This window comes from Agelaius phoeniceus, chromosome 21 (genome assembly GCF_051311805.1).
Source record: "Agelaius phoeniceus isolate bAgePho1 chromosome 21, bAgePho1.hap1, whole genome shotgun sequence".
Classification (NCBI taxonomy): Eukaryota; Metazoa; Chordata; class Aves; order Passeriformes; family Icteridae; genus Agelaius; species Agelaius phoeniceus.
Genome location: NC_135285.1, coordinates 9099589 through 9127015, shown reverse-complemented (window position 1 = coordinate 9127015; position 27427 = coordinate 9099589). Strand labels below are relative to the sequence as shown.

The window sequence follows — 27427 nt, the reverse complement described above, 5'->3', positions numbered from 1 at the left end:
AAGCTGTTCAAACACCAAAAATTTCATTTTCCTCAGATCATTCCCAGAAAAACAGGAAAGGTCCCTTCACCCACCTAGTTAGAGCAATAACCACAAGAAGAAAGTGAAATGTGAAAGTGCTCCAGAGCGCAAAATATTTTATTTAAGAATTTACAGTGTCAAATCTTACACTTAGGAAAGACAGCCGCTCCCAGCTCAGGGGGAGCCTCCTTGAATGAAGTTGTTTGGCAGTCTCTACTGAAAGGAGAAAATAATCAGCAGCCTGGCTGGACTAGAGGAAAGCCAAGTGCCTGATTAGGTTTCAATTATAGAAAAGTAAACCACACTGACTGCTGCTGTCCATGTCGGGAATTGAGAATGGACCAGCACACAAAGGTTTCTAATCCCCCCAAATAGTGTTTTACTTGGGCTCCATACAAACTTTTTGGGACATAGATAAGGCTATCACAATCTTAGAAAAGTGGTGTTACTCAGGAAAAGAAAAAAACAAAACAAAACAAAACAACTGGGGACAAATACTGGCAATTTCACATTCGTATTACTTCTACTCCTGGGCAGAAATTCAAGTAAAATCAAATAGTTTGGTGGCAAGTTCTAAATAAAATATGGCCTAATGATTTAATAAATATTTAAAGTTTATTTCTCTCTTTGCAGATAATTCAGATTCTTCAGTGAATATAAATGCTGCATACCATGGTTTTCAAGATTTCCTATATTAAACCTAAAGATTTTGAAGTCCATCTGTAGAGGTCTAATCCATCTACTTTTAGTATGAAATTTAGCAGTTAGCTATTTAAGACCTTGGTTATTTTAGTAAGGGAGATTCGAGAACGGATTATTACACTGATTCTGGCACTCCCAAAAGGAAAAAATAAACAACTTTCAAGCTGTTACCCCCAGCTGCAGAGTGCCAGCAGTTTGAGAGAAAGCAAAGTAACCGTATTGCACTTAAACAAACACTCACTTGTCAAGAGAACAGCGTTGGCTATGATACAGAGCTCCTTCCCACTATACACTTGGCTTTACAGGTAGTCTAAACCACAAACTACATACAGACTAGGAAAGATCCAAATCAAATCAGGATTAGATTACAGTCACAGTTTTCATTCAATAGAAGTTGATTTATTTGGATGAGTTGTGGCCCCCTCCAGCCTCCCAAAAGCCAAACCAGCAGGAGGCAGCTCCTGGGTGAGCCTCTCCCAGGGGAACACCTCTGGTTCCACACTCTGGCTGATTGTGCATGGTCCTCTTAAGGCCACAGTGTTATCTTACAATGTGGACATGTTTGTTTGTTTTTTTTAAACCCCCTGCTGGGAGGGAAGCATCCTTCAGAAATCAAGGAATCCCTGAAACTATGTCTTGGAAGGTCACGCTAGTAAGGTTTAAAATAAATTCAAGGAATAAATTGCCTATATGCAATTTACAAACAGGTTTTGTAACAGACAGCAACTATTTCCTCTCTTGTGCCTATTCTTTATCACAGCAAAGCTATTTCTAGCCAGGTTTTGAAAAGGAAAAGTTACATATATTTCATGTTTGGTAATGGTTTGCGTAGATGAGGTGCAAGCATGAAAAAGATCACCCATCATCAGATTTCTGTCCTGTCAACTGCAGCTGATAGCACGTGCCATAAGGCTGGAGAGTTCTGTGCATACTCAGAACATGAGTAAGGACTCCAAATACAAAGCCATTGTATTCTACTTCAATGTTGGATACTTCCTCTGTCCAATTCTTCCCAGTCTTGAACTTCCAGTGGCTGCAGGAGACTGAGAAAAGAACAGGGATAAATAAAACGTTCTGTAAAAGGGTCATACTGGAGACAAAAATTCAAGAAATCTGGAAGAAAGTTTGGAATGGGAACAGGTGCCAGACTGATCTTTGTGCACATTTAACACTCTGTGCAACAACCCAGATTAAACTGATAAAGCACAAAATCATGTTTTGTTCAAAGCATAGGATCAGACTGGCTTGGGTCAGAAGGGACATTAAAGCCCCACCACATTCCACACCCTGCCATGGGCAGGGACAACTTCTGCTGTCCCAGACTGCTCCAAACCCTGCCCAGCCTGGCCTTGGACCCTGCCAGGGATCCAGGGGCAGCCACAGCTGCTCTGGGAAATGTTGGATAACAAGGATAAGGAAAAGGAAAGACAGGGCCTTCACTCACTTGTGCAAATTGAGAGGGGTTGTAGAACGGTACCGCCCCTGCTGAAGGTGCCCCCGAGGGTGGAACAGCAGCAGGCTGGGAAGAGAAAACACTGAAGTTAGACAAGAGCAGAGAGGAACTCCAGTGCCTCTCAAATGTGGTCTGCTAAGTTATACAGAGCAAATATTCACAGGAATAATGCCAACAACATGGAGAGCGCAGCCTATTGGAACAACTCCAGAGTGCTGGTACAGTTTGCATCCAGATCTAGAACAGGGCTGGCTTAATGTAGGAATTGGCCAAACAGTGGCACATGCATCAACTGCAAATAGCTCTGCAGGTCCAAAGCATGCAAAACCAACACAAGACACCAGTGCAACTCCACTCAATTAGTACCTTCTGCCTTTGTTAGTACACACCTCAGGACTTGCCCCAAAATAAACATTCTATGTCAGGTTTTGCTTTATTAAGAAATATCAGAAAGGTTTGTGTCACCCCTTTGTGGTGACCCCACAGCTCTGGAACTTCCAGCAGAGATGAAGCATTCCTTTAATTCCTACAGGGACTTTTGCAAATGGTTTATTACCAGTTTGAGACTGGCAGCAGCAGAACGACCAAGTTTTGCTTGTATTGAGACTTTTTAGGAGGTTGGTTTGGTTTTGTTGGAGGAGGTTTATTTTTTTTTGTTTAAAATCAACTGATTTCTTTAGTATCCCAGAAATAAGATGATGAAATTATGTGAATCTCAGGAACATAAATAAAAAGCATGCCTGGATTACATGCACTCCCATAAATACACAAAACTGAAGACCCTGTTTGAGTGTAAAAAGGAACACTACATCATGATCTACTTTTAATGACAATTCTGTGAAATGAGGGGGAAATGACTAAAAGTAGCATTAGTATTTGAGCAAATGCAAAATAAAGAGGGGAAAGGGGAAAGTAAATAAGTTAACATAAATGAGAATGGCCAGCCACATGTACCTGATTAAAATGCTGGCTTACTTCACGTGATAATGAACTCATTGAACTAGAGCGCGAAAGCTACAAAACAGCAAGAACACACAAATACAAAAAAACACAAATAAAAAAAGTCGTCATGCATGTCACTGCCCCAAGCTTTCAGTTGTTTTATTTCATTGTCAAAGTCTCACTGCCAAAGGTTAAACCAACTTCAAGTTAAAAAAACAAAAACCAAAAACAAACGTAAAGCCAGAAGTTAGTTTAAATCAAAAGGACTTCTTAAAGCACAAAATTATGTAGGTATAGAAAACATTTAGTAGGAACAAAGGTCATGTTACTCTGCCTGGCACACAGCACTTGCTCTCCTTGTCTTGCATTTAATATTAGTGAAATTATATGCATGCATGGAGGCAAGAAGAGACCCTTCAACTGCTACTGATATTTTACCCTGAAAAAGGCTTTTAAAATTACTTATATAGGAAAAGGAGATCACAGAATGTAGGACACGGAGGCTGAACTTCTCATATGGGCTTAGAGGTCTTTTCTGTACAATTCTGAAGGCAGTCATATCACATCTTGCCTACTTATCAGCAACTGAATCAGTTACTGGTTGTTTTAAATGGCCCATTGTAAGACCACTACAATTAACTGTAAAAAGTCATTAATTAAATTGCATCAAGCCTTACCTCGCCTGACTGGGAGCCATCAGGGTTAGGAACAGGAAGTCCAGATCCAGGAGGAAGGGCTGCAGGGTTTAAGTACTGAAGGAAAACAAGGCACTTCTGTTTATCATCATTACTACGAGGCTATTCCACATTTCCCTTAGAGATCCCACCGGGCCAGAACAATGTTACAGCAAATCAGGCATTCGTAACCTGCAGTGAAAGGCTCTTCCCATGTTCTCAGCCCCTTTCCTGCACCCATGGAAGCTGCAGCCCTGTCAAATTAGGAAATGCAACCTCCCACCTCCATTTTCACTTGTATTTCTCTTCTGTTCTTTAGGTACAACGTTAAACCACAAACATCATGCTTTATGGACTGTGGCTGTCAAACTGCTGCTCAGAATGCTGAGGGGTTTGAATCAGAACTTTGGGTTCTGCCTACAAGATATTCCTTGGAACCCACCTCTGGTTCCACAGCTGCAGAAGGGTCTGTGTTGGTTTGGTTTGTAGCTGCTGTGTGCTCTGCTGCTCCACTCCCCTCCACGGGCTGGGATTCCCCTGGAACTACAGAGAAAATGGGATTTAACCAAAGACACCCCATAAATAGCCATAAAACCTCCCCACAATCCTATGCACACACCTGAGTTTGGAACAAAGACGTTGGCAGGAATGGGCATGGGTGCCAGGGGGGCAAACAGGTCTGATGGTGCAGGAACAGCACCACTTGCCTTGGTTCCTCCTGGATTCAGGACATCCACATAACGGGCTCTGCTTCCAGCTAAACCACAAACATGCAGAAAAACAGAAAGAACCCTTGTGTTTATCATGCCTGTGTCTACTCTGAACAGCTGGCTGGTTAAAGCATCCTTCAGGATCAGGAAATAACACCCCAGGGATACAAACAGTAATACCCAAGTCATGGTGCTGTGACAGCAGTGCAGGAGCAGGGCACGAGCAAAGCCAGCAATAGCCACAGCTCCACTGAGCTGCCAATGTTCCCAAACAAGCCAGGGAACGTCAGAACTTCTGCCTTCATATTTTATGCAGGAGAAAGTCTTCAAATATCAGTGCTGGCTGTTACCTGCTCTCCTGGAGAACACATTGACAGAGGCACCAGGTGGGCCTCCAGGCCCAGGGGGAGCAGCCTGAGCAGCTTTAGGAAATCCTGTTGGAGGTGGTGGAGGAGGTTTACTCTGCAAGGAGACAAAAAAATTCCAATCACATCATTGTCTGATGTAGCAGATTTTAATCCAGATTCAGTAAAAAGCAGCTCTTAAGAGACAATCACAGACTAAAGAAAGTTGTGTGCCAAGTGCAAATTTTTGTTTTCCACTTGGAGAAATCATGAGAACTCAGATTTTTACCTCTTCTTCTGGTTCATCCAGATTAACCCAACGTTGTTTCTGCTCATCCCAGACAATCTAAAAGAAAATCACAGTCAAAAACAAAGAGCTCAGCAAGCTGCTAAAGAAGTTTAAAATAACTGTAACTTTTTTTTTTGAAGCTGGTCTTAGAATAAGACTAATCTTCAAAGTTTTACAATCATCTGTTACTCATCAAAACAATGTTAATTTTTCATCCAGGAGAACATTAGGAACAAATTCAAGTATATAAAGGTTTTTGTGACTCTTGGGGCCTTACTGATTTATTCTTGTCATCTGGCAGGTGAGCCTCATTCTTTCCTTTTCCCATCAGCCAGCGAAACCAGGTTCCACCAGTCTAAAAACAAATCAAATCTTCTTAGTTAATTCTCTCCCTCTAGGTCAATTCTTGTCTCACTTTACAGGCAAGTTAAAACAAACTTTCATGCAACAACACATTTTCTGTCAGGGACTTCAACTCTGAGCCCAGAGTTGCAACGAATAAGTAGAAATAATTTAGTCAGGATTTCTTAACTACAGAGAACCAGGAGTTACCACATTTACTAACAAATCTCCTCCAGCTGTAGGTACCTTTCTAACAAAGTTTACCTTTCTGGGTGCTGCCTCCTTTTTTGTTTCTTTTTTAGTGTCTTTCCCTGCAGGAGCAGAGGGGGGAGGAGAGGGTTGCTTTGCTGCAGAGTTGGATCTCTCTCGTCCCACAGAATGAGCAGAGGACTCTGAGGTTGTTCGGGACCTTCGCCCGTAGCCCTGGGTGACAAATACACAGGAAAGCAAAAGTTGTCACTGCTGCAGTGATGGATCACATTCCACCTTGCTAAAAAACAACCCTTCTTTGAAAAATCCATAAACAGAACAGACCTAAAAGTTGATACAAAATAAACCTAAAGATGGATCTTTGTCCTGCTGCCTGGTTGGATATAAAGCCAGGACACCAATGCATAATAAACAAGCAGATAAATATCTGACACAGCATTAATTTTTTATCAAGATTTTGCACACAAAGACATTTAATCTGGTTCTTTGGGGATATCTAAAAAGCAAGCTTCAAGTCTTGCTGAAGAGCAATACACAGTCCCAAATCCTCTTGTGTTTGCATTGTGCTGCAATGCAGCTGAAGAAATGTGTGAAATAACAATACCATGTTAGCCATCCTGCCATAGAAATCATCCTCTCTCTGCTCAGGGAAGGAGTTTTGTGAAGGAGACTCTGGGGCAATTCTCTGCATTCCTTAAAAAAAATAATTATATTATGTTAGCAGGGACACACACCAACCAAAAAACCAAAATAAACACCAAAACCCCCAAGCCCCACAATAGTTTTAAGGCAAAAGTTTTCACAGTTATGAGTTTTGTGCTAGGGAGAACCTGGTTTCTTAAAGAATGAGAGCTGCAATTGCTGTGATTTTTTTTCTCTTGTCTGGGTTTGTGTTTGTTCTAAACACAGGCCAGAGCAGGCTGAGGGACTTAACCATCAGGATGGAACAATTAAAAGTTCCTCACATCTCCAACTCTAACCAAACTTAAGTTTCCTTTTCTCCACATGTGTCAGGCTCTACTGCCACAGAGTTAAAACTTATCAGGGTCCTAGAAACTCATGTCCAGAGGCAGAAATCCCTGATATCCCTTGGAAGCAGAACTGCCAATCTCACTGCACTCAGGGATCACCTGTCAAGGTCTAAATCATCACCTGCTCAGTCTGAGCTCTCTTATAAAGTAGGCCAACAAAGCAGGATGAAGACTACAACTTTCTACATATGTTTCTATACCATTACATGGTGCTTTTAAATGTCATTACCCAAAACATGACTATTTTTAAAATACTGAGGTATTTTGAATTATTCCCTGAAACACTTCATTCCCTTTCTAAGGAAGGAAAGCTGTTTATTAAGATCCCAGACCTGTTTCCAGGTTTGTCTGCTCTTCTGGCTGTGGTTCCATTTCTTGTGGTGGCCCTCCTGGGGGTAGTGTTGTCCCTAAATATAGTGGGGATGGTTCAGTTCCATATGGATTTGAAAACCCTTGAGGTGCAAAGCCAGGTCCTGGGCCAAGAGGCTGAGGAGCCACTGGGTAGAAGGGGACACTTCCCTGGTCACCAGGAGGAATCATGGCAGCTGAGCCATCAAGGACAGCCTGAGGTACTGCAGCATGAAAAAAAGAAAAAAAAACAAACCAGAATTAAAATTAGGCAGAAATTCCAGCATGAACCTTTTGCCCTATGAATGATACAATGCAGAAGTGAAATCTCCCTGTTCCAACCAGCCCTTTAAGTGGTTTCTTGTATCAGAAACCCAAACCCTTTGTTTTCTCCCTCTCTCTCTCTCATAAAGGATATGAAACACCAACCTGAAGGCATCAGCTGCACGCTCTGCATCTGCTGAGCCATATTGGGTAACAAGGATGCCAGCAAGGGATTTTCAGCACCTGGCCCCACGTCACGGCCTCCTCCCCCATCACACTGACTGGCACGGTCCAGCTCAGAGCTGGGAGTGCTGCATTCATAGGGAGGGGGGGTGGATCTGTCTGTGTTGTAGGCTATTGCACCCTCCTGCAGGAAAAAACAAGATATTGTTAACTCATCTCTACCAGACATTCAGTTCAGAAGCAAGGGAACGCAAAGCAAAGGAAATTTTAGGTATGAAAACGGTTTTTTAGTGTTCAGTCAAAGAAAAATGAGTTGTCAGCCATTTATAAGCCAAGATCAACCAATAATCTAAAGGGTTTATTTGTTTTTAAATTGAAACACAGTTCATTAGCTCAGGGTTCCAATTTCTAACACATCTCTTTAAACAGACAATAACTATTTCCACTGTTATAATCTAGCAACACCAATCCACACATGAGATATTTTTATGGCAAGCAGATCCCCTGATTACTGCAGCCTAATGAGTTTTGCAGTTCTCCTTGCATTATGGTATTAAGAAAAACCTGTCTCTCATAACTTTAATTATTCTGTATTGAATCTCAGGGCACTGAAGTGTGGTAAATTCACTTGGTTTACACCATAGCATTTGCCATTTAGGACATGAATATATTAGGTCACTTCCCATGTTTCTGTGATTAGCAGTGTAAACAAAAGCATTTAAAAAACTGGATTTACACTAATCCTTTATACAGAATAATTCATGCTGAAAAGCACACACCATACCTTGATCTGTCCATCCACATGTCGAAGTGTCACCAACCAGGGGGGTTCAATAAAAGATTCCTGTTCTGGTTTTTCTTTGATCTGAGGGTCAAACAGGCGCAGCTGGGAGGACATCTGTGGAAAGGAACCATTGCAAAGTGTGAGTTCCTCAGCCACAGCTTCCCACCTACAATATCCAGCCCCAAACACTTCATTCTTCCTCATGTTACCTGGATTAGCTGGCCAATCAGCACAGGGGAATAGTAATGTGGATCTTTGAGGACAGTTCTGGAAATCACCTCACAGTAGTGGAAAGCCTGGGCAGCAAGGCCCATCTCAGCCAGCCGACAGGCATAGATGAACTTGAAAACCTGGGGAGGCAACAGGACAAATAAAACAAGAGATCACAACACTCTGGGTGGTAACAAATAAAAGGCAGTCTGACATTTCAGCTGAAAGCTCAGATATTTCATTATGACATCCAAAATTAAAGGAAAAAGCATTCAATTCATTTCTTCCACCTAATGCATCCACTGGAAGTTGCCTATTTATCTACAGCTAGTGCCAGCAAATTCTGCTGGACTTTTCTTCTGGAATACAGAATTACAATTTATTGTTAAAATTCAGAAGTTCAGGATGTAGAGATGAAAAAAATGAAAAAGAAATGACTAGAGGAAAACAGCTATATGGCATTACTATCCATGAACATTTCATGTTAAAACAGAGAAAATATTTGCCCCACTGACTACAGCACATGAGAGATTAAAAGCATGACATCTGCCAAAAAAGAAACCAAACCAAAACAGGAACTGCTCCTCACCTGGAAATTGGGCAAGCAGCCAGGCTGACTTCCTAGTGACTGTGCATACTCATAGGCTTCTGTTCTTTGAATGGCTTCATTGGTGGCAAACTTTAAAAATGGCAAGCTGTTTCAAACAGGAGAAGAAAAATATAATTTGAGCTGACAAACACAGAACTGTCACTGTCAGACACACAGCTCTGTTAGACACAAAATAACTGTTTGGTGTCCTGTCTTGCAGAAGTTATCTCAACACCAGCCAGTGAGGATAAGGGGAACAGTGCAATTCAGTCTTTCAAACTTTCATTTTTGCATTGAGAAAGTTGGGCTTTAAAAAAAAGAAAGTCAAACCTGTGATTTGATCCAATTAGGACAAGCTTTGTTGTCTTCCTTGTGTAAACTCCAAACCCAACTTGGGCCATAAGGTAACAAAAATGAGCAGCATCCAGCAGGCCTTTAGAAGCTGTAGAGAAATAAAGGACAGAGCTCAGGATATTCCAGTGGCAAATTCAGTGTCCTTCCTGTATTGTTTGGCTTTGCATTCAAATGCCTTCACAATAGAGACAAGCCCATTTAGAACTGCTCCACTTTATATTTTATGAAGAAATTGCCTGTTTTCAAAAAAATAGGCTGAGCAATCCAAGTTTTTCCTTCAGTCACCACCCTTCATTTCCCCAAGAGTTACCAAGAGTGTCTCCCATGGTCGCAATGGTCCTGGATTCCAAGTCCACATTATTGGTCAAGTTGGATAACACCATTGCTAGATGAGGCCTCCAGTCTCCCCATTTCTCATCTCCACAGCACTAAAATTAGAAGAATTTAGTCAAATCAGTGACTGGAGCTCTGCATGGTTCAAGTGTTTCAACCTTAAAAGGACCAGACCAACTTCTCTGACATTCTGGGAAGGATTTCTGTTGGGAACTCCACTCCTCCCTACAGCTCCCAGTGAATCTTACCGTGGATGCAGCTGGCATCCTCCCAGACATGAGCTGGTAAACAGTCTGCAGAGGGTCATTAATTGGGAGACTGTTGGCAAATCTACAGAGACGTTGCAGAGAAAAACAAAACACAGACGTGGGGTAAGCAGTTAAAATGTACTTCAACTCTCAGTGGCAATTAATCTAACCTAGCCCAAGAGAAGGAAGTGCTGTGTGAAAATACTACACTGAAGAGGAAATTACCCAGTGGGTGATGTTCAAAAGTAAAATGTTATCAGTAAAATGTTAACAAAATTGACAGTTGAGTTTTTGCAGTTTTTTTCCAAGCAAGGCCACAGATGACATTGCTCAAATACTCCTTAAATGGATCAAGTGGCAGAGAACAACTTCTCACGTCTAAATTTATACCCAGAAGATCCCAGAATAAAAAGTAATAATTAACAAATAAATACAGGTAAAATTAAAGCACACATCTTGCATTAACTACTATGGACAACCCATGATTTTGAATTCTCCACCTCATTAGCAGAACAGGCAGCCAAATTTCACTAATCAAAAAGCAACCCAGTACCTGGTCATCACTCTTGCATGTGTCCTGCTGTCCATTTTGCTGGCAAGGAGCAGAGCATGACCCCACAAGCCATGCTTCATGGCAGACTCCAAAGCATCCTAATAAACACACAAATTAGTTTCCTGGGAATAGCTTCACATATTACTAATAAAAACCAATTTTACAGTAGTGATTTGTGATCAAATCAAAGTATGTTTAGATAAAAGCTAACACACTGTAATTTTGCTTTAGATTATGAGCTGTAGGGTATAAATTCCTGTATCAGAGTAATACAGTGCCATGAAATATTGCATGCACTGCAAAAATAAGTAGTAGCACAGGCACTCACTTTCTTACGGCCATAAAGCAGCAACTCCCTGAATCTCTCAGTCTCCTTCTCAAAACTGTCAACTGTGGTCACAAGGTTATCAGTGAGAAATGAGAGCTGGGCTTCACCAGATTCCTCTTCCACTTGTTCCAAAGCCTCATTATTGAAATCAATCAAATTTGCCTCATTAGGGGACTTCCCAGGAAGCCACACTGTTTTGTGATCTCGGAGCAGAAGTTCAGCCAGGTCTGTTCCCACAACGGTCTGTGTGTGTGGAGAGGAAAGAAAAATTGAAAAATTTGTTATTTCAACACTGCCTGCATTTTATTTGGCACTTCAACAGCAATATGTGAACATCAGCACCTCTGAGCAGCTGAGGGTGAGTGCCCAGTTTACACATTCCTTCAGTCTGTGACATATTCCAAGATCAATGACTAGAACACAAATTCCAGATCTTTGCACAAAAACTATTTGTGTACAAAACACTTTAGGATAGATGAAAACTCCTGCAGTGAGACATACCCCATTCTGCCTGCACAACAGTACAATAAAGTCCCAAAGAAGACTTGCAGATTCTTTGTCAATTAAATTTTCATTCTTAAAGCATTGTGCAGCTTTACTTTGTGCAAAATTAATAACATCCACTTTATGGGTCTCATCCCTGAAAAAAAAAAAAAGAAAAAAGTTTTTAATGAGACAAATGTAAACATTCAGGTCATTATTTGTAATTACTCTGAGGAATAAATTTAAAGCTCATGTATTATTTAAGCAGGTGAAAAGCCACAAATATTTCAAGTCAGTTTAAATTCTGTAATTTGCAATGAAGAAATAATTTCTGAAAGTATGAAAATTATTTTTGAAAACTGTAGGGACATACTTAGCAAGTGGACCAGGAAAGGCTCTCATCTCTTCTTGCTCTGGAGAATGTTGTAACATAGTCTGAAACACAAGTATAATCCATAAGAAATTCTTGTAATTCTAAATTTTGCCTTTTACTGATAAAACCCCCAGAGCTGAACATGACCCATCAAGTAATCAAGTCTCTTAAGCAAAATTTAAAGGGTGACTTTGTCACAACCTGCATAAGGACAATGAATTATGAAATCTACTTTAATGCAATTACTCTGTACATCTTCCTGAACAAAATTATAAGGAGCTGGATGATCTCATCATGACTAAGTCATCTCTCAGAGGAAAGGAACTTTTAAATTTACTGTTTTACTTATGATTACAGCCCAAACAGATAAAGATACATGCACTGACATAAAAAGAAATCAGGAAGTTATAGATTCAAGTTCCCCATTTCCCTTCCAAAAGAAAGACCTTTATTCCATTACTTCCCATTTTTCCTTCTAAACTTTACCTCCATGCTGTGAATTTCAACCAGAGCTGGCTGACCCTCAGAAGGCAGGTTTGGCAGTGCTTTTATTAAGAAGCCCCCAGGCCCAAACCTGGCACAGATATGAGGCACTGAAAATTTCTCAGGTGTTGAGGGCCTTAAAGGTGCTGAAATGGGGAGAAAAGATAAAATAAGAACAGGTAACCTGCCCTGCAGCTAAGCAAACTTGCTGATGTATTTACCCAATTCAATAATCCTGCAGTGTTAGTGGAAAACACCCTGTTACTGAATTTGGCTGAACTTTCTAAGAAACAATCAGTTCCTTTATAATCCCAAAGTCCCAAACCTGAAGATTTGCAATAACTAAACTCCAGAACTTTAAAATCCTGTTATTTTTTTTTTTCAATGCAGGAGTTTTGATAGTATCAGACACATTCCTGTCATCTCTGTACAAACACATAACACATCTTCAAAGAGCCAAACAGACATCACCACCTTGGCAAAGCTTTTCCAGAGGAAGTGTTTTGTATCTCTAGCAAGGCTTTCCCTCCCTCCCCTTGCTCCATACCTTGTTCCACAGCTGACCAGGCTGTTTCAGCAGGGTAGCCATAGTCTGGGAAGGGCTGCTGTCCATCAAAGCTGGGCTCATACCCTCCGTAGGGATAATCTGCGTGCACTGCCTGTGCAGGGGGTTCGTAGGCAGTGAGATCGTGATTGCTCCTGTACAGCTGGCTCTAGGCAGGGCACATCAGCCAGGTTAGCTGGGGTTACACTCAGCAAGCAGCACTGCACACACACAGCCTTGCAGAAAGCCCCCCCTGTGTGACCCTTCTGTGATAATTCATCATTTTGTCTTCTCCCCCAATGTTTTTACCATCGTTTGATCTGTTCACATCCAAGCATGTTCAGTTCTCTCACAGCAGAATTTCTATGTGCTCGTGTGAAAAGTTAAGATTATAGCACCAGTTCTGTTACCAACAACTGTGGGCCAGAATGAATGCTCACCTCTGCTGTAACAGACAGAAAATCCCAACTGAAAAACCCCAACAAATGTCAAATGACAGCAGGTGCCTAAAGATTAATGTCTAAATGATTTCCAATACTGCTTCAAACACTACTGAATTAATTGGAATTTGGACTGGAAAAGTACCTAAACTTCCAAGTAACATGATGAACCAAGTACAGGTGAAATGACCCATTACATGAGCAAAAACTGTACCTCAAAAATTAGCCAAATATTTTCTGAGCTTTTCATGTATCTGTATTTGTGGTGTAAGTAGATGAGTAGACAGTTAGCTTTGGTTTTTGCTTTTAAAGTCAAAATAACATGATATTAATATGAATTAGTCCTTTAATACATCCCAAGTTCAGTAACACAGCCAAACTTGTGATGAGAAAAATGACATGACTCAAAGCCAGGCACAGTGTCCACTGCAGCCAAGCACAGGGAAGGCAACGTTCTCACAAACAGCATATGGATTCAGTAGAGGAAATTTTCCATTTCTGTGTGTGTGTGTGGCAACTTGCACAGCTGAGTGCTGAAACCTCTCTTTGCAGGAGAACTTTCAGTTCTTAAGAGACATTAAGTTCAAAACTACATCACAAAACAGCCTCAGCTTATGAACGTTTTCAAAAATCCAAAATTTTCATTCCCCGTGCTAAGCCCTGAAATATTTTCTTATTAGAAAACAAGAAAGCCACCCCCAGCAGAGCAGGTGGCGGGCTGTGTGTGCTGCTGGAGCTCACCTGCTGGGAGCGGGAGCTGAAGCTGCTGCGGTGGCTGTGCACGCTGCGGGAGCTGCGCAGGCTGTGGCCCGAGTGCTCGCTGTGCACGCTGCGCCGCTCAAACTCGTCCCCGTACGGATCCCGCGCCGGCTCCGCCTCGTCGTCAAAGCTCCCGGTGAAACGGGGGTCGTACCTCCAGTTGTCCTCGTATCGCTCGTTCCTGAGGGACACACACATGCAGCAGGAGTGAGCTCAGGCACCCGCGGGGCTGAGGCAGGAAAGCTGGACTGTCGCTGACATCTTTTATGGAAAATCCTTTCCTTAGGATTTTTCCTCCCGAGAAGCTGAGAGGCCTCAGGAACAAAATGTAACCAATGGTTATCTGCTGCTGTGGAATGCAACAGGTGCATCTGGGATTGGGCTCATGTGGTTGTTTCTAATTAATGGCCAATCATAGTCTGCTGGCCTTTGTTACCATTCTTTCTTTTTCTATTCTTAGCCAGCCTTCCGATGAAATCCTTTCTTCTATTCTTTTAGTATCGTTTTAATGTAGTATATATCATAAAATAATAAATCAAGCCTTCTGAAAGATGGAGTCAGATCCTCGTCTTTTCCCTCATCCTCGGACCCCTGTGAACACAGTCACACTGGCTTTGGTGCAGTTTCTTTGGGGGATCCCCGGGGAGCCCCCTAAGCTGTGTGCTCACTGGTAGCAGCAGGCAGGCAAGGAGACTCCACACAGCTTCTGGAGGAGCTGATTAGATGAGGGTTTATTGGAGGTCCCAGCCCCAGTGGGACCATCCTCATCATCCTCATATGCACATACAGAAACAACCAATGGCCCTCAACCTTCGTAAAAAACACCAAATCCTGAAAATCATCACGACGCCCTAATCGATCTCCCAGCACCATCAAATAGCTCCACATGATGAAATTTCAGATCTCTATCAGGGGTTTGCTTGGTTTCTGAGGGAGAAGGGGGAGAGAGGGAGAGCCTAGGGGGAAAAGGGCCAAGAGAAGTTTGGTGTCCCCAGCACAGCCTAATAGGGAGATTCAAAGTGGGCGCAGAATGAGACTTGGGCCAATGGGATTACAGATCCATGATCCTCCCCTGCAGTATCACAGGCTTGGAATAAACTCTACATTTTCGAGGGCTGAGACAGAAAACACCATTTAACTAAAATGTAACACCACAGGACCTGCTCCAGAAGGGCCCCTAAATCTGCCTACACAGAGGTTGTTGTTACAGTAAACAAACTGACATTCCTTCACAGAGTTCATCCAGATTATTCAAGATCAAGACCAACATTATACTCAGAGTGTGTTTTGAAAACCCACAGAATGTTAAGCTGGTTTAAAAACAAATGCTGCTACCTTCAATCCCTCTGTCAGAGTGATGTGACAGCTCATCTGGTTTTCCCTCAATGACCTATGTTAAAGCTACAGAAAGAACTAGCAACACACACACACACTAGCAACAACACTGTGAAATATGTGTAACACTGCATTTTAACAGCCTGCTCCAGAGAATCTGGAAAGAGCACTGGGAGAACGTGGATAGACTGGACAAACCTGCTGCCATATGGATATGCTTCTCTCTTCTGGTAAGGGTTGTGTTCAGCATCATACCAGTACCTCTGGTCATAACTCCTGGGGTCTCTGTACCTGGGGTCGTAAGGGTATCGTTCCCAGCGACTTGGATCTTTGGAAAAGAAAAAGAAATGGTTCAGATATTGGTGGGTTTTGCCTAATAATCTTTTTCTGCTCCTTTCTCTTTAATTACAAGTTGGTTTGGTCCTAAAGCACAGAGCAAACCCAAAGCAATGCACTTAATGCAACATAAATATGCCCACTCCTTTTTACTTTAAAAAAAGTTTAAAAAATCAATTTCACATCTTTCAGAGAAACATGACAGTTAGAGTTAGTTACTCCTGAGGGGTCAGTGCTTGCCATCAGATCTTTTCTAACATCTTTAAACCTCAATCCTATTATTTGTTATGACACTCACAGAATCTCTGTGATCAGTCTGCAGAGTGCCAAGCAAAACATCTCAGGATGTGGACAGATGTTGCTTAAAACCCTCCCAGGCACTACACAAGCAATTACCTCCAGACTCCCAACGCCAGCATGTCTCAGTGAGCACTTAGATAATGATGGACAAAACCAAAATCCAGTTGTGAGTCAACTTTACACCCACCTAAAATTCACTTTACAGGCTTGCCTTCAGGTCACACACCAAGGACACGCCCCAGTGAAAGGCAGCCTTGCAACACGTGGAACAAAACTGTTCTGTACCCTTACAATGGAGGGTTTGCACAAAGGAAAGGCAAACTGAAGGGTCAAGTGAGGAAAATCTATGGAAAAAAAAATCAGAGTTCTTTTGGACCTTACCTCCATAATCATAGGAGTTTGGGTAATAGCCTGAATAATAATCACTCCATCCACCTTTTCCATAATAATCTTCTGTATACCCTTGCCTGAAAGAAAGCAAAAATGTATAAAAAAAGTCGTTATTCCTCCTTAATCTCTTCTAAATTCAGCGGGAGGTAGGAAAAACTCTATGCCCCAATTGATTAGACAGAGTTGCATAGTTAAAATAATGCATTTCCAAGAAACCAAGGAGTCTCAAAATTAAGACTTTACAACCCAATATACCACTAAATTGTTGTGCCATTGAAAGCTGACAGCCCTTAGCATACAATAATTTAGTGGCTTTATAAACTGTTTTGGTGATAAGTTTAATTACTTACAGACAATTATTCACAGAAACTACTGCTATAATTAGCATCCTTTGAACTGTCTCAACAGAGAAGTCGATAATTTAACAATTCATTAAGAAATAATAGCTCCCCTAAATTTAACAGTGTTTTATTATACAGCTCATGATGAAGAAAATACTCATTTACAGAGCTGGTTGTCCAAACAAGCACAAAAACCTGGCTAAAACCAACACAGCAAAGTAAGAGTCAGTGCATACAAAAAGATCATTTCTTCTGATGAAAAAAAGAAAGATGTGGTCATTATTTTAAATATCATGAGCCCTTATTATACAACATTTTCAAATCATCCTAGAATTTCTGAAAAAAGCCAGAGGATGAATATTAGATGAAAAATGCAGTGTCTACATGTATGTGCACACACATAAATGTATATATATGTTTACATCCATGTATGTTTGTACCAACACAGGTGCATGAACCTCACAAACACACCTGGGCACACACACAGCAGGTGAAGGTATTTAATGCCAGTTGGGAGTGATGGAAACTTCCACCTTTCCCTACAACTGGTCCTACAACCCAGAGAGCAAACTCCAAAGTGGCGCAGCGAGTCCAGGAGTGTGGGAAGCCTGCTAACACAGCACTCACTCTGCACAGGAGCTCTGATCTTATCACATCAGGTTGAGCCACCCAACCAGTCTCCCCAGTCTCCTCCAGAGAGACCTCATTCCTTTCTGCAAGCAGAGTTTACAAAGCTCTGTGCCATCAGTGCACATTCAGGGCAGTTTCACACACACACAGCTCTGCTGCCCTGCAGCTCCATACCACAGTCCCTGTCTGTCTGCACTGGCACTCACACAGCAGCCCTGACACAGCCACTTCTAACAGGCTTTGATCTGCCCACTGCCACGTACAGAAACTTCAACCCCTTCTAAAAATAGCACCTCAGGAGAGGACACAGCAGGAAGTGCTGCTAGAGGTTATCATCTCATTTCAAGAGCTCACAGCACACTTAAATTCACTTAAGAAAATGGTAAAAGTTATCACATGGAGCTACAGCCATTGTTTTGTTCTCCTCAAGACCAAAATACATCTACAATCTTCTGGAGATGGTAAATAAAATGTGATATTTGTAATTTGATCACTGCTCCATGAGTGAACTACCAACAACAGACAAACATTACAAAGGGTTTAATCATTTCCAGACAGGTAACTGGAGTTTCTCTGTTAGAAACTGCAAACCCCTCAGCAGGTAACAGTAACATTTTGTCATTAATTTGAAGTTCATACAAATAACTTACACAATTATCATCAGAAAGCAGCAATCTCTTCAAGGTAATTTGCTGCTTCTTGCTTGAGTCAGAGATTTAATCCTGCTTTTATTTGATATTTTCAAGTAGCATCTGAACACATTGTTCCCCCTCTCTCAAATGTCTTTATTTTGTATTAATCAGACAGATCAAGGCTTTTAAGTTTCCCTAATAGTGAAATGAGTGGGTGGGACATGCCCACACAGCAACTCCGCCATCCAGACCACATTCTGGGAGCTTTGTGAGGAAAGCTTATCCACAGCTGAGGGAATTGTACACAAATGGACCTGACACAGCACCAGGATGCTGTCACCTGACTCACCACTCTCTTCTGAGCACCTGAACCACTGTGTATCCATGGTGCTGCAAGGCAAATTTCACCCAATGTGCAAAACTGCCATTCATTAACAGACCAGGGGGCCCCTGCTTAAGTGCAAGGCAGAAAATAAATGAGTATTGATTAATAACCCCATGACCTGCACTGCTCTTTCACAGCAAACATCAGCACTGAGGCTATCACAGTGACTTCCTGCCTGGCAGAAACACCAACAACCCCCAAAGAACTGAATGAAAGGAACAACAAGCAAGAGGAAAGGCTGGGGAATTGTATCCTTCCCAGACACGGCATTTGATACCATCCATCCCTGAGGCAGCACACAAAGAGGTTTTGAATTCCTCCCTGTGGTTTATGCTGCAAAACTTCAACAGGCACCACTACCCTCCCTGCTTTGGGGTACCCAAATCTTGGCTCAGCTGAGCAATCACACACCTGGAGGCAGGTCTGTCAGAGCAGTGGCTGGCCCTGGAGCTGGGCCGCTCGGGCTCGGGGTAGCGGTAACTGCCGGGCTCCATGTAGGCAGCACCGCCCTCGTAGTGCCGGTACCGGGGGTCGTACTGCCCGTAGCTGTCCTCCTGCAAGAGCACAGGCAAGGGAAAAGGCTTCATACCTCCACAATGAACAGTTCAAAACCAAAAAACATCACCATTCACACCACAGCAGTGAGCCATAGCTGTCCTCCTGCAAGAGCACAGGCAAGGGAAAAGGCTTCACACCTCCACAATGAACAGTTCAAACCAAAAAACATCACCATTCACACCACACAGCAGTGACACCTGAAGAAATGGAGGTTAATAAACTACAGCTTAGCTTTGATTACTTTTTGTGGCAGGGGTTATAGTCAAGTTATTAATATCCTAAACTTAAGAAAAAAAAAACATTATGTCTAGGCTAAAGTAATTTCAACCATTCTACTAAATCACCAATAATTCAAGCAGCAGATAGGGACCAAGTCTGAGCATCTGGACTGCCAACTTTTTCCAAACAAATTGCTATGAGCTGACATCTGTACCAACTGGAATTGGTATCAGCAACCATTTAAGTCCCCATAATCTTTGCAATGTCAATTTTGTTACTGCTGTCCAAATTTTCCCTACACTTAAACACTTAACGTGAATGCTCTGCTGAATGTTGATCGTGACACGACTGCTTAAATTCATAACTCAAAAATGAAAATGAATAATACATACTAAGGGGGGAAAAAAGGGAAAAATAGAAACTTACCATGTAATAAAGGTGAGCTGCTGTCCTGGGGTCTGCAGGAGGATAAGGTGGTGGATATGGAGCCTGGTAAGCATCGTAGGGATGTCTGTAGTAGTAGTAAGGGTTCTGGGGTGGACCAAAGGCTTCCTGAGGGGTCTGAGGAGGGGGTGGACGCTGCAGGTCTTGCTGCCCGTTGGGTGGCACTGCCTGAGCAGTGGTGGCAGGAGGGGCAGTGGCAGCTGGAGCACCTGGAGGCTGTTCTGACACCGGCTGCTTGCCGGGACTCGTCTGCTCGTACCTTGGCTGGGCTGAACCTGCCTCCTGGGGCCCCCCAGGCTGGGGACGGTTACCCAGCACCTGGCTGTCCCCCTGCTGCATGGCCTTAGCCCCTGTGGAAATCTGGGAGTCTGCAGGAACTGAGGGCTGCCCAGATGTTGGTGGCTGCATTTGAGCTGCTTGCATTTGTGGCTGTGCAGCTCGGTCTGCTGCAGCCTGGTGCTGCACATCTTTTGTCACCTGTTGGTAGAAATGTTGTTTGTCAGGCACCTCGGGACGCACCTGACCAGCACCAGCTGCCTGTTGGACTGGAGCACCAGAGGGTGACTGATTGTGCACCTGGACAGAATTACTTGTGCTGCTTTTCTCCAACGTCCGTGGCACTGTGAAGTCCAGCACTCCAGCAGCTTCTTTGCTACTTGATTGATTTGCAGAATTATTAGCCTGTGCTATGGAATTAACAGGGGGGACCAGGCCACTTGCACTTCCACTGGGAAGGTTTGTCCCAGGAGAAACAGATGAGTTAGACCCTGGCTTGCTGGCAAATTCAGGAACAAGGCCTTCCACATTAACATTCTTTTGCCCTTCTGGAGTCAAATTAAGAGGAGTTTTCATAAGCAAGTTTGCAGGCTGATTAGAAGCAGCATCAGAAGAATTAACAGGACTTTGTAATAAATTATGTTTTAACAGATTAGTATTTGGAAGTGCATTAACTAAGAGAGATCCAACTTGCATCACAGGTAATGGCATGTTTTCCCCACCAGCATGTGAACTTTGGGGACCCATCGCAGGCTTGTCCCCAACTCCAGAGTCCTTCATTGGCTGATTGTTTTCATTGTTGCTTAGCTGATTAGATAGAGAAATAGAAAAATTAATTGGCTGAGCCAAGTTATAGCTTTGATTAGGCTGAGCAATCAGGATAGGCTGATTTTGCAAAGACTCTGTAGGTGGAGAAGACAATAAACTTGCATAACCAGAACTTGCCTGAGACTGAAGTGCTTCCTCCTCTCCCATTTTGGGAGGATTCTCAAGATTTTCAAAAGCTATATTTCCATCCTGGGAGTGCTGCACAGCAATAGTCCCTGGTTTACATGGCTGCTGATGAGACAGGCCTTCTTCTGGTGGCTGAATGACTTCCACAGTCTGTTTGGCAGGTACATACACTGCAGGAGCAGCAGGAGCTAGGAGAACATTTCCCCCAAAATTTGGTAACTCATTGTGAGCCCATAGAGTTGTTGCTGGGCTATCACACTTCTTAACTGCTCCCTGAGCTCTGGTTGAGGAGCGTCTCTCAGATACTGATTGTATATTTTCCACAACAGGTCCAGAGTGCAGCGTGTTTCCAGCCTCCCCAGCGCCTGCAAGAGGCCCTGGGTGTACCTGAGGCATGTAAATTGTTTCCAGATTATCTGGTGGCTGTTCAAGATTGCCAGGGGATGCAGCAGGCACTGCTGTGTTCTTCTTGATATTCTTTTGGTTTGAGTGGTTCTCTCTCAATTCAACCACCATCTTTGCTTGGTCAATCTCTGCAGGTTTTATACCAACTCCATGGGACCTCACAGGTTCAAAAGAACTATTTGCACTTGTCTGAAACACTCCTGTAGGCTTAGGAGGACTTGGAGTGGGAGGCTGGGATAGATTGCTGTGGTAGCTCTTGCTGAGGTTTAGTTCTCCTGAATCACCTCCCAGAGGAGAGGAGTCAATCTGTTTGAAGAAGCTGGCAGAGGATTCCTCATCAGGCTTCCCAATTTCCTGCTGGATAAATGTACCTACTTGCTCCGGGGGCCGTGCAGAGCTGGAAGTGCTCCTGTGGCTGATGCTGCTGTAGTTGGAAGAGCCGCTGTCTGGTCGGCCAGGGTGAGGTAAGGAGTCAGGTGCCTCCAGGTTTGGTCCTCCTTCAGCATGGCTCACAGCATTCTTGGGAAGCACCTGACCCGGGAAGGATCCGTACCTGTACGGATCAGGACCAGCAGCAGGGGATGGAGCGTTGATGCTCTGGGGTTCACTTGGCAGCACCTCCTGATTCTGAATGCACTCCAGGTTCTCCACGTTTTCATACTGGGACCCAGCAGCTGGGTCACCTATCTGTGCCTTGTCATCACCAGCAAACAGAGAGTGCTTAGCAGCCTGTGCCTCCTGGTGGCTGACAAGTTTAGGAAAGTACTGGGCATCCATTCCTTTCTGTACCATTTCACCAGCTGTACCCAGCTGTGCCTGAGAGAGAATATTGGCTGCCACCTGCTGAGGATGCACAGGCTGGTGATACAGGGAGGCCGGATTTTGCTGACAGGCATCAAACTCTGTTTTCTCCATTACATATTTTTTTTCAGATGAAAGTATTTCTTCATTTTCTGCTTCATCCCCTTTGAAGAACATAGAGAGAGTTCCTGAATCTCGATCTGTGGGAATAGATCTATTTGACGTTTCAGACATAGCTGGAGACTGGTTTTTGGGGTTGTTTTCCTGAGCTGTGGGAAGGACAAAACTGGAGTCTTGCAAAAGTGGCTGTGGGTAAAACTGTTCCTGGTAAGGTTGGTTTGACCAAGGGTTGGTCATGTCTGTGTTCTGCCTAAACACATTTCCAGGCTGGATGCTGTTCATGTGATGACTGCTGTTTGCAGGGCCATTTTTGCCATTCTTCTCACAACCAGCGGGTAAAGGCGCTTGCACGATGTTTTGTGGAATTCCTTGGTGCCCAGGACCCTGTGGGACATTTGTGTGTGGAGGAGGGTGAGAAGTGCTGAGGGAAGGCTGAGAAATGTTATGAACGTCAGTCTGAGGAGACGGCTCAGGATAGGGCACAAAATTCCGAACTGGAGACTGCAGATTCCCTGGGACAGGCCTCCACTGGGGCCCAGGCTGCTGGGGAGGTGGTGGGAAGAGCGCTGCTGTGCTGGGTGCTGAAGCTGCATCATTTGGATCTCTGCCAACATCCTGTCTAGCTCCAGGTTTGTTCGCTGCAGACACCACTCCAGGATGCACACTGAAAGAATTTTCCACTGCTGCTCCTGGGTTATAATGCAAGGGCGCTGCAGGCCCGCGGAGTCCAACATCAGCATTGGGATGCCCTTCTGCAGCACTATTTATAACAAACCCCGGGGACGGAGAAGGAACTGGAACACTGGGAAAGCTACTGGTGCCTATCCCCGCCTGAGCCACAGGAGCTGGCAGAGAGGTGTGTGGTCCATGCGGGCTGTCCCCGGCGCGGGAGGGCTGCGGGAATGCTGCCGCAGCGCTGCCCTTGGGTGGGTGATCCGAGGGGGCGCCCTGCGGGGTTTGCCTGCCGAAGGCAAACGGGTCAGTCACGGGCTGCACCGGCGCGGCCGCGGCGTTCGCCCGCCTGCCGAGGGGGCTGTTCCTCCAGTACATGTTGCGAGCCACGCCGGCGGGAGGAGGAGGAGCCGCCCCCGCAGGGACAGGCTGCGGTGGCTGCTGCATGGTGGCCTCCTGGCAGGGTCACACGGTGACAAACCACCTGCGGAGGCAGCGCAGAGGCTTCTTCTTCTTCTGGCCTGCTGAGACAACACAGGTACGAGTCAGTTCTCTTTCTCACAATACATGCAGCACACTCAAGCGAGTTTTATTTTAGAAACAAAATCACTCGAAGAATTTGAAGTGGAAAATATCTCCCTTTTCTTCAGAATGCATAAGGAACTGACAGACTCCATTGTATTTCTAAATCCAGTCCAGCATTAATGAAGTGTAAGGCTGTGTGGTATCAATGCACATTATTTAACAATTCTATTAAATAGATCCAAGTAAGACTAATGACACACAGTTCAGACCCATACTAGTGTCAAACCCTCCAGTGGCATCCCACTGTTAGATTTCCCAGAAATATGCAGCACAGACAGGGCAGCAACCAGGCTGGAACACAGCCTGCAGCACCATGCCCTGCTCAATTTAATTATGAAGAGTTGAGAAGTCATTATCTAACTCTAATTCTGTTAGAGATCATCTTCAGCCCTGCTGCACTGGCACTCCATGTGACTGGACCTTTTCACAGGTAAGATGAGAAGCATCCCTAGAAGGAATTCATCAGATGTTATCACCCTTACACTTTTGGTTTCACCAGGAAAACATGGTGTGACACAGTATTGTTATTTATTGTGAGAAAGGCAAGAGCATCTTCATCACAAATATTCTCTCTTCTAGATGAATGCTGCATAGCAAAAGTGCACTTAAGGATAGAGAAACAATCATCAATGTTTTTTGGTGCTATCGATGAGCATTCTCACTTTAACACCAGTGGGACTCTGGCACAGTATCAGGGTTACAGCTGCACCTCAGGGTGGAAAGGACACGCTCAGAAGTAATCCAACCCCAGCTCCAAACAATACCAGGCAGGAATCTGGTACACAGGAAGCTCAGTAAATTCATCAGGGTATCTTTTTCAATTTTATCACCTCTTAACAATCTGGGGAGGATGGAGGCTGACAAACCAGAGAAATCCATCAGTTTCCAGTGGAGCTCAGTGAAGCCTTAGCAGCACATGATAATCTTGTTTTCTCATAGTACACAACAAATATTGTTTACAATATGCAGAGTGAAGTACCCACAGTAATTGCTCCACACCAGATGCATTTCTGCTTATAAAAGAAAAAAGCTGTGCAATTCTTATTTGGAGTTCTTATAAGATTCAGCATTTTGTCAGTAAGAGTAATAAAATGGGAAGCCAGAAAAGTCAGATGTTTGTAATCAGGACAAAGCTGTAAAAGTTACAGAGAAGTTCAAATGCAAAGCGCTTGGGGTTTCTTGTTATCAAAAATACTACATGTATTTCATAGAGATTTATAGCTAAAAAATTCCAATAAAAAGCACACTGAAGTACTACCACACTCAGCCTTTAGTGCACAGCAGTGCAACCTCTCCTAAAGAAAAATGCCTCCAACAGCCTGTGTATAACCCAGGTCCCTCTTTCAGGGTTAACAGAGATTCTCAATTTCTCCCTCATATCCATATATCCCACAGCAATGTCTAGAGTTAAGACTCCATAAATCTGTGTTTTATTAAGATGGGAAGGACAACACCAAACACATTTCAACAGAGGCACTAGAGCTCCATCACTGTCATGCATTACTTGCATGTGCCTTCACCATTCTTTTCAAAGCACAGCCGCTGAATTCCATCAAGGAATGCTTACAGAAATGTTTCAGGACTTTGCAATCTTTTCTCCTGCTCCAATCCTGAGGTGAAGCTTTTCCAGCTGGCCATGCTTACCAGCCTTGCTGCCAGTCACGTTTCCAGGAAATCCTGCCTGAACACCCACCCCAGTTTCCACATGCTTAAGGAACCTCTGGCTGCTCTGGGCATCCCCATTTCTTCTCCATCGTGTTCTTTGTTGTATTAAGCAGATTTCAAAAACTCCTCTCTCCCCTCCAAATAAATACATGGGTTTATGGAGCATACTTTGGGTTGGGGAAAAGCTAATTAAACCATCTGCCAAGGCATTTATGTCCTGGAAAGCACAAACTTCACTGACCAAAATATTGGTATCTACTAAATAGCTCTGTTTTTCATAGAAAAGTTGTTTCTAAAATACAGCTGAGCACAAAAGCCAACTCAAATACCCACTTCCAAATGTCTAACGTGGACTTTACTCCTTGCAGTGTCTTATTTTAAAATAAAGTCTTAATACTTTACCATATTTTTGTAACAGCCAGCACCAGTAATTAGCAAATAAGAATATTAAGTGTAAAGTCCTACTTTAAGTCCTAATTTTTATTTGCCATTCCTCTGACAGGATCTTTGATGGTGCATGACAGAGGTTCAATATGAGGGATCAGCTTCCTCAGAAGCAAAGTTAATATTAACAGACTGCACATAGTAAAAGCAAGCAAGATTTGAGGAACTGAGTCCAAACAAAATGAACGTGTCCATGTCAGGTAATTTAAACAGAAGATAACTCAGTGCTACTGACCCTCCCTTGTGCCTTATCCAGGATTAACAGAAATGCTGATTTTAAGGGATTTAGAAATAACTACACAAGTTAAGAGCAATCCACCTCTGCTTTGTATAGTTTGGAAATTCTCATATTTCAGCTGGTTTATTAATTGATAAAGCAGAGCAGCCTGCTAAACATGAGTCACCAGGAGTAACAATTGCAGAAGGTGTTTCCAGGCACACCAAAAAAACATTGCCAAAGAGGAAAAAAATATTAAAACCCTCTAGACAAGGCCATAAAATTAAGTTCATCTTATGAGCTCTATAGCTTCATCTATTAAGAAATAATTCCTTTGGGGGCAAATTTAATTTAAACCTATCTAAATAAATTACTCTTAAACAGAATAACCATGCCTATAAAGCAGGTGAGAGAGGACTAATATTAACTCTCATCCTCACACATGAAGCAAACAATAAATAACATATTCACATACACAGATTCCTAGTAAAAACAAATGGACCAACAAAACAAAAACAGAAACAAAAACCAACTCACTGCAATCTCAAATACAGGAACAGCTGGAAAAATGAGATTTGCAGCTTTAAAATCAGCAAGTACTTTTTCAGTTTTATCTCATATAGACAGCTGCACATCTGCACACATGTGGGTGACAGATTGAACACATTCTGCATCATTCACTCTCCTGACAGATTCCCACCGGGCTTTTCCTCAACAGCAACCAGAGCTACAAATGTTTTCCTGATAAAATGTAGCGACAGGACAGCTTTAAACAGGCACAGGGCAAGTTTAATGAGATCTCAGGGAAAGAAATCCTTCCCTATGAGGGTGGGAATGCCCATAGCAGCTGTGGCTGCCCCTGGATCCCTGGAAGTGTCCCTGGACAGGGCTTGGAGCACCCTGGGCCAGTGGAAGGTGCCGCTGCCATGGCAGGGGGTGGAATTTGATGATTTTTAAGGTCCCTTCCAACGCAAACTAGCCCGTCACTCCATCAAAACAGCTCTTTGGGACTCAAAAGCCCAGAAGCAGCACAAAGCGTTCCCGTTTATTCTGAAAGGAGCCTGGCCGCCAGTTCTCCAGCCCAGCGGTGCCGAGGCTCTCCGGGAGCCGCACTCCTGAGTCAGCACCAGTTGCGCCGACCTGGGGCACCTGAGAGCCTCAAAACCAGCCCTGACCCGGGCCCGGCGCTGTCGGAGGGGACACACGATAGCAAGCATCAGTCTGAACCTTCTCCCCGCCGCAACCCACGGAAAAACCTTCGGAGCCCCGCGGATCGTCCCTGTCCCGCCGCCCCGCTCGAAACCGCCCGGAGCACCCCAAATCCTGCGGGGAAAGCCCCGGGCAGCGCGGCCCGCGACTGCGGCAGCGCCTTCGCCCCTCCTTGCGGTACCACAGCCCGCCCCAGCCAGGCCGGGGGCCGAGCCCGGGGCTGCGGGACCCGCCGGCTCCCGGCGCTGCGACAGTCCCGAGGCCCTCGCTGAGGCACGGCGGGGTGGGCACCGGGGACACCGGGGCCCGCGCCTCAAGCCCGGCGCTGCTCGCGCAGCCCACCCGGGACCCGCGGCCCTCCCTCCGGGCGCGCCCCGCGGTACCTGGCAGGCCCTGCCGGCCGCGGCACCTCAGCAGCGGGCGCGAGCGCCGCCGCCCCGCACGGCCCCAGCGCCGGCCGCCGCCATCTTGGCACATCCGGCTCGGGCTTCCGCCGCCGCCGCCGACGTGTCACG

The 27427-nt window shown here is 44.1% G+C and overlaps 1 protein-coding gene across 5 annotated transcripts; it reads right to left on the bottom strand.

The window, feature by feature from the left end:
- Window positions 1–109: 109 nt before the first annotated feature.
- Window positions 110–27427, bottom strand: SEC16A (SEC16 homolog A, endoplasmic reticulum export factor). 5 transcript variants are annotated; one of them, XM_077188915.1, is made up of 32 exons: window positions 27296–27427; window positions 20786–23313; window positions 19547–20041; window positions 18755–18897; window positions 16347–16432; window positions 15528–15657; window positions 13977–14175; window positions 12799–12964; window positions 12255–12397; window positions 11769–11830; window positions 11414–11552; window positions 10913–11155; window positions 10585–10682; window positions 10032–10113; window positions 9761–9878; window positions 9427–9538; window positions 9097–9202; window positions 8507–8647; window positions 8298–8411; window positions 7496–7697; window positions 7051–7290; window positions 6292–6380; window positions 5742–5900; window positions 5413–5490; window positions 5136–5192; window positions 4853–4964; window positions 4412–4549; window positions 4235–4335; window positions 3796–3870; window positions 3131–3190; window positions 2168–2242; window positions 110–1766 (listed from the first exon to the last, which is right to left on the bottom strand). In XM_077188915.1, the coding sequence occupies exons 2-32, from the start codon at window positions 23237–23239 to the stop codon at window positions 1698–1700; spliced, it is 6486 nt and encodes a 2161-aa protein (XP_077045030.1). In that variant the 5' UTR covers window positions 23240–23313; window positions 27296–27427; the 3' UTR covers window positions 110–1697. The 5 variants fall into 5 exon arrangements, with proteins under 5 accessions (XP_077045030.1, XP_054502682.2, XP_077045028.1 ...); XM_054646707.2 differs by having other exon boundaries at window positions 19547–23313; XM_077188913.1 differs by having other exon boundaries at window positions 12799–12910; window positions 19547–23313.

Excerpts from the sequence above, each read along its gene's own strand:
- SEC16A (XM_054646707.2), bottom strand. The coding sequence starts at position 23,239 with ATGCAGCAGCCACCGCAGCCTGTCCCTGCGGGGGCGGCTCCTCCTCCT. Across the intron at positions 9,879-10,031 it reads GGATGCCAGCTGCATCCACG|TGCTGTGGAGATGAGAAATG; the intron begins GTAAGATTCACT and ends TTCTAATTTTAG. Across the intron at positions 4,550-4,852 it reads TGTGTTCTCCAGGAGAGCAG|CTGGAAGCAGAGCCCGTTAT; the intron begins GTAACAGCCAGC and ends TTTGTGGTTTAG.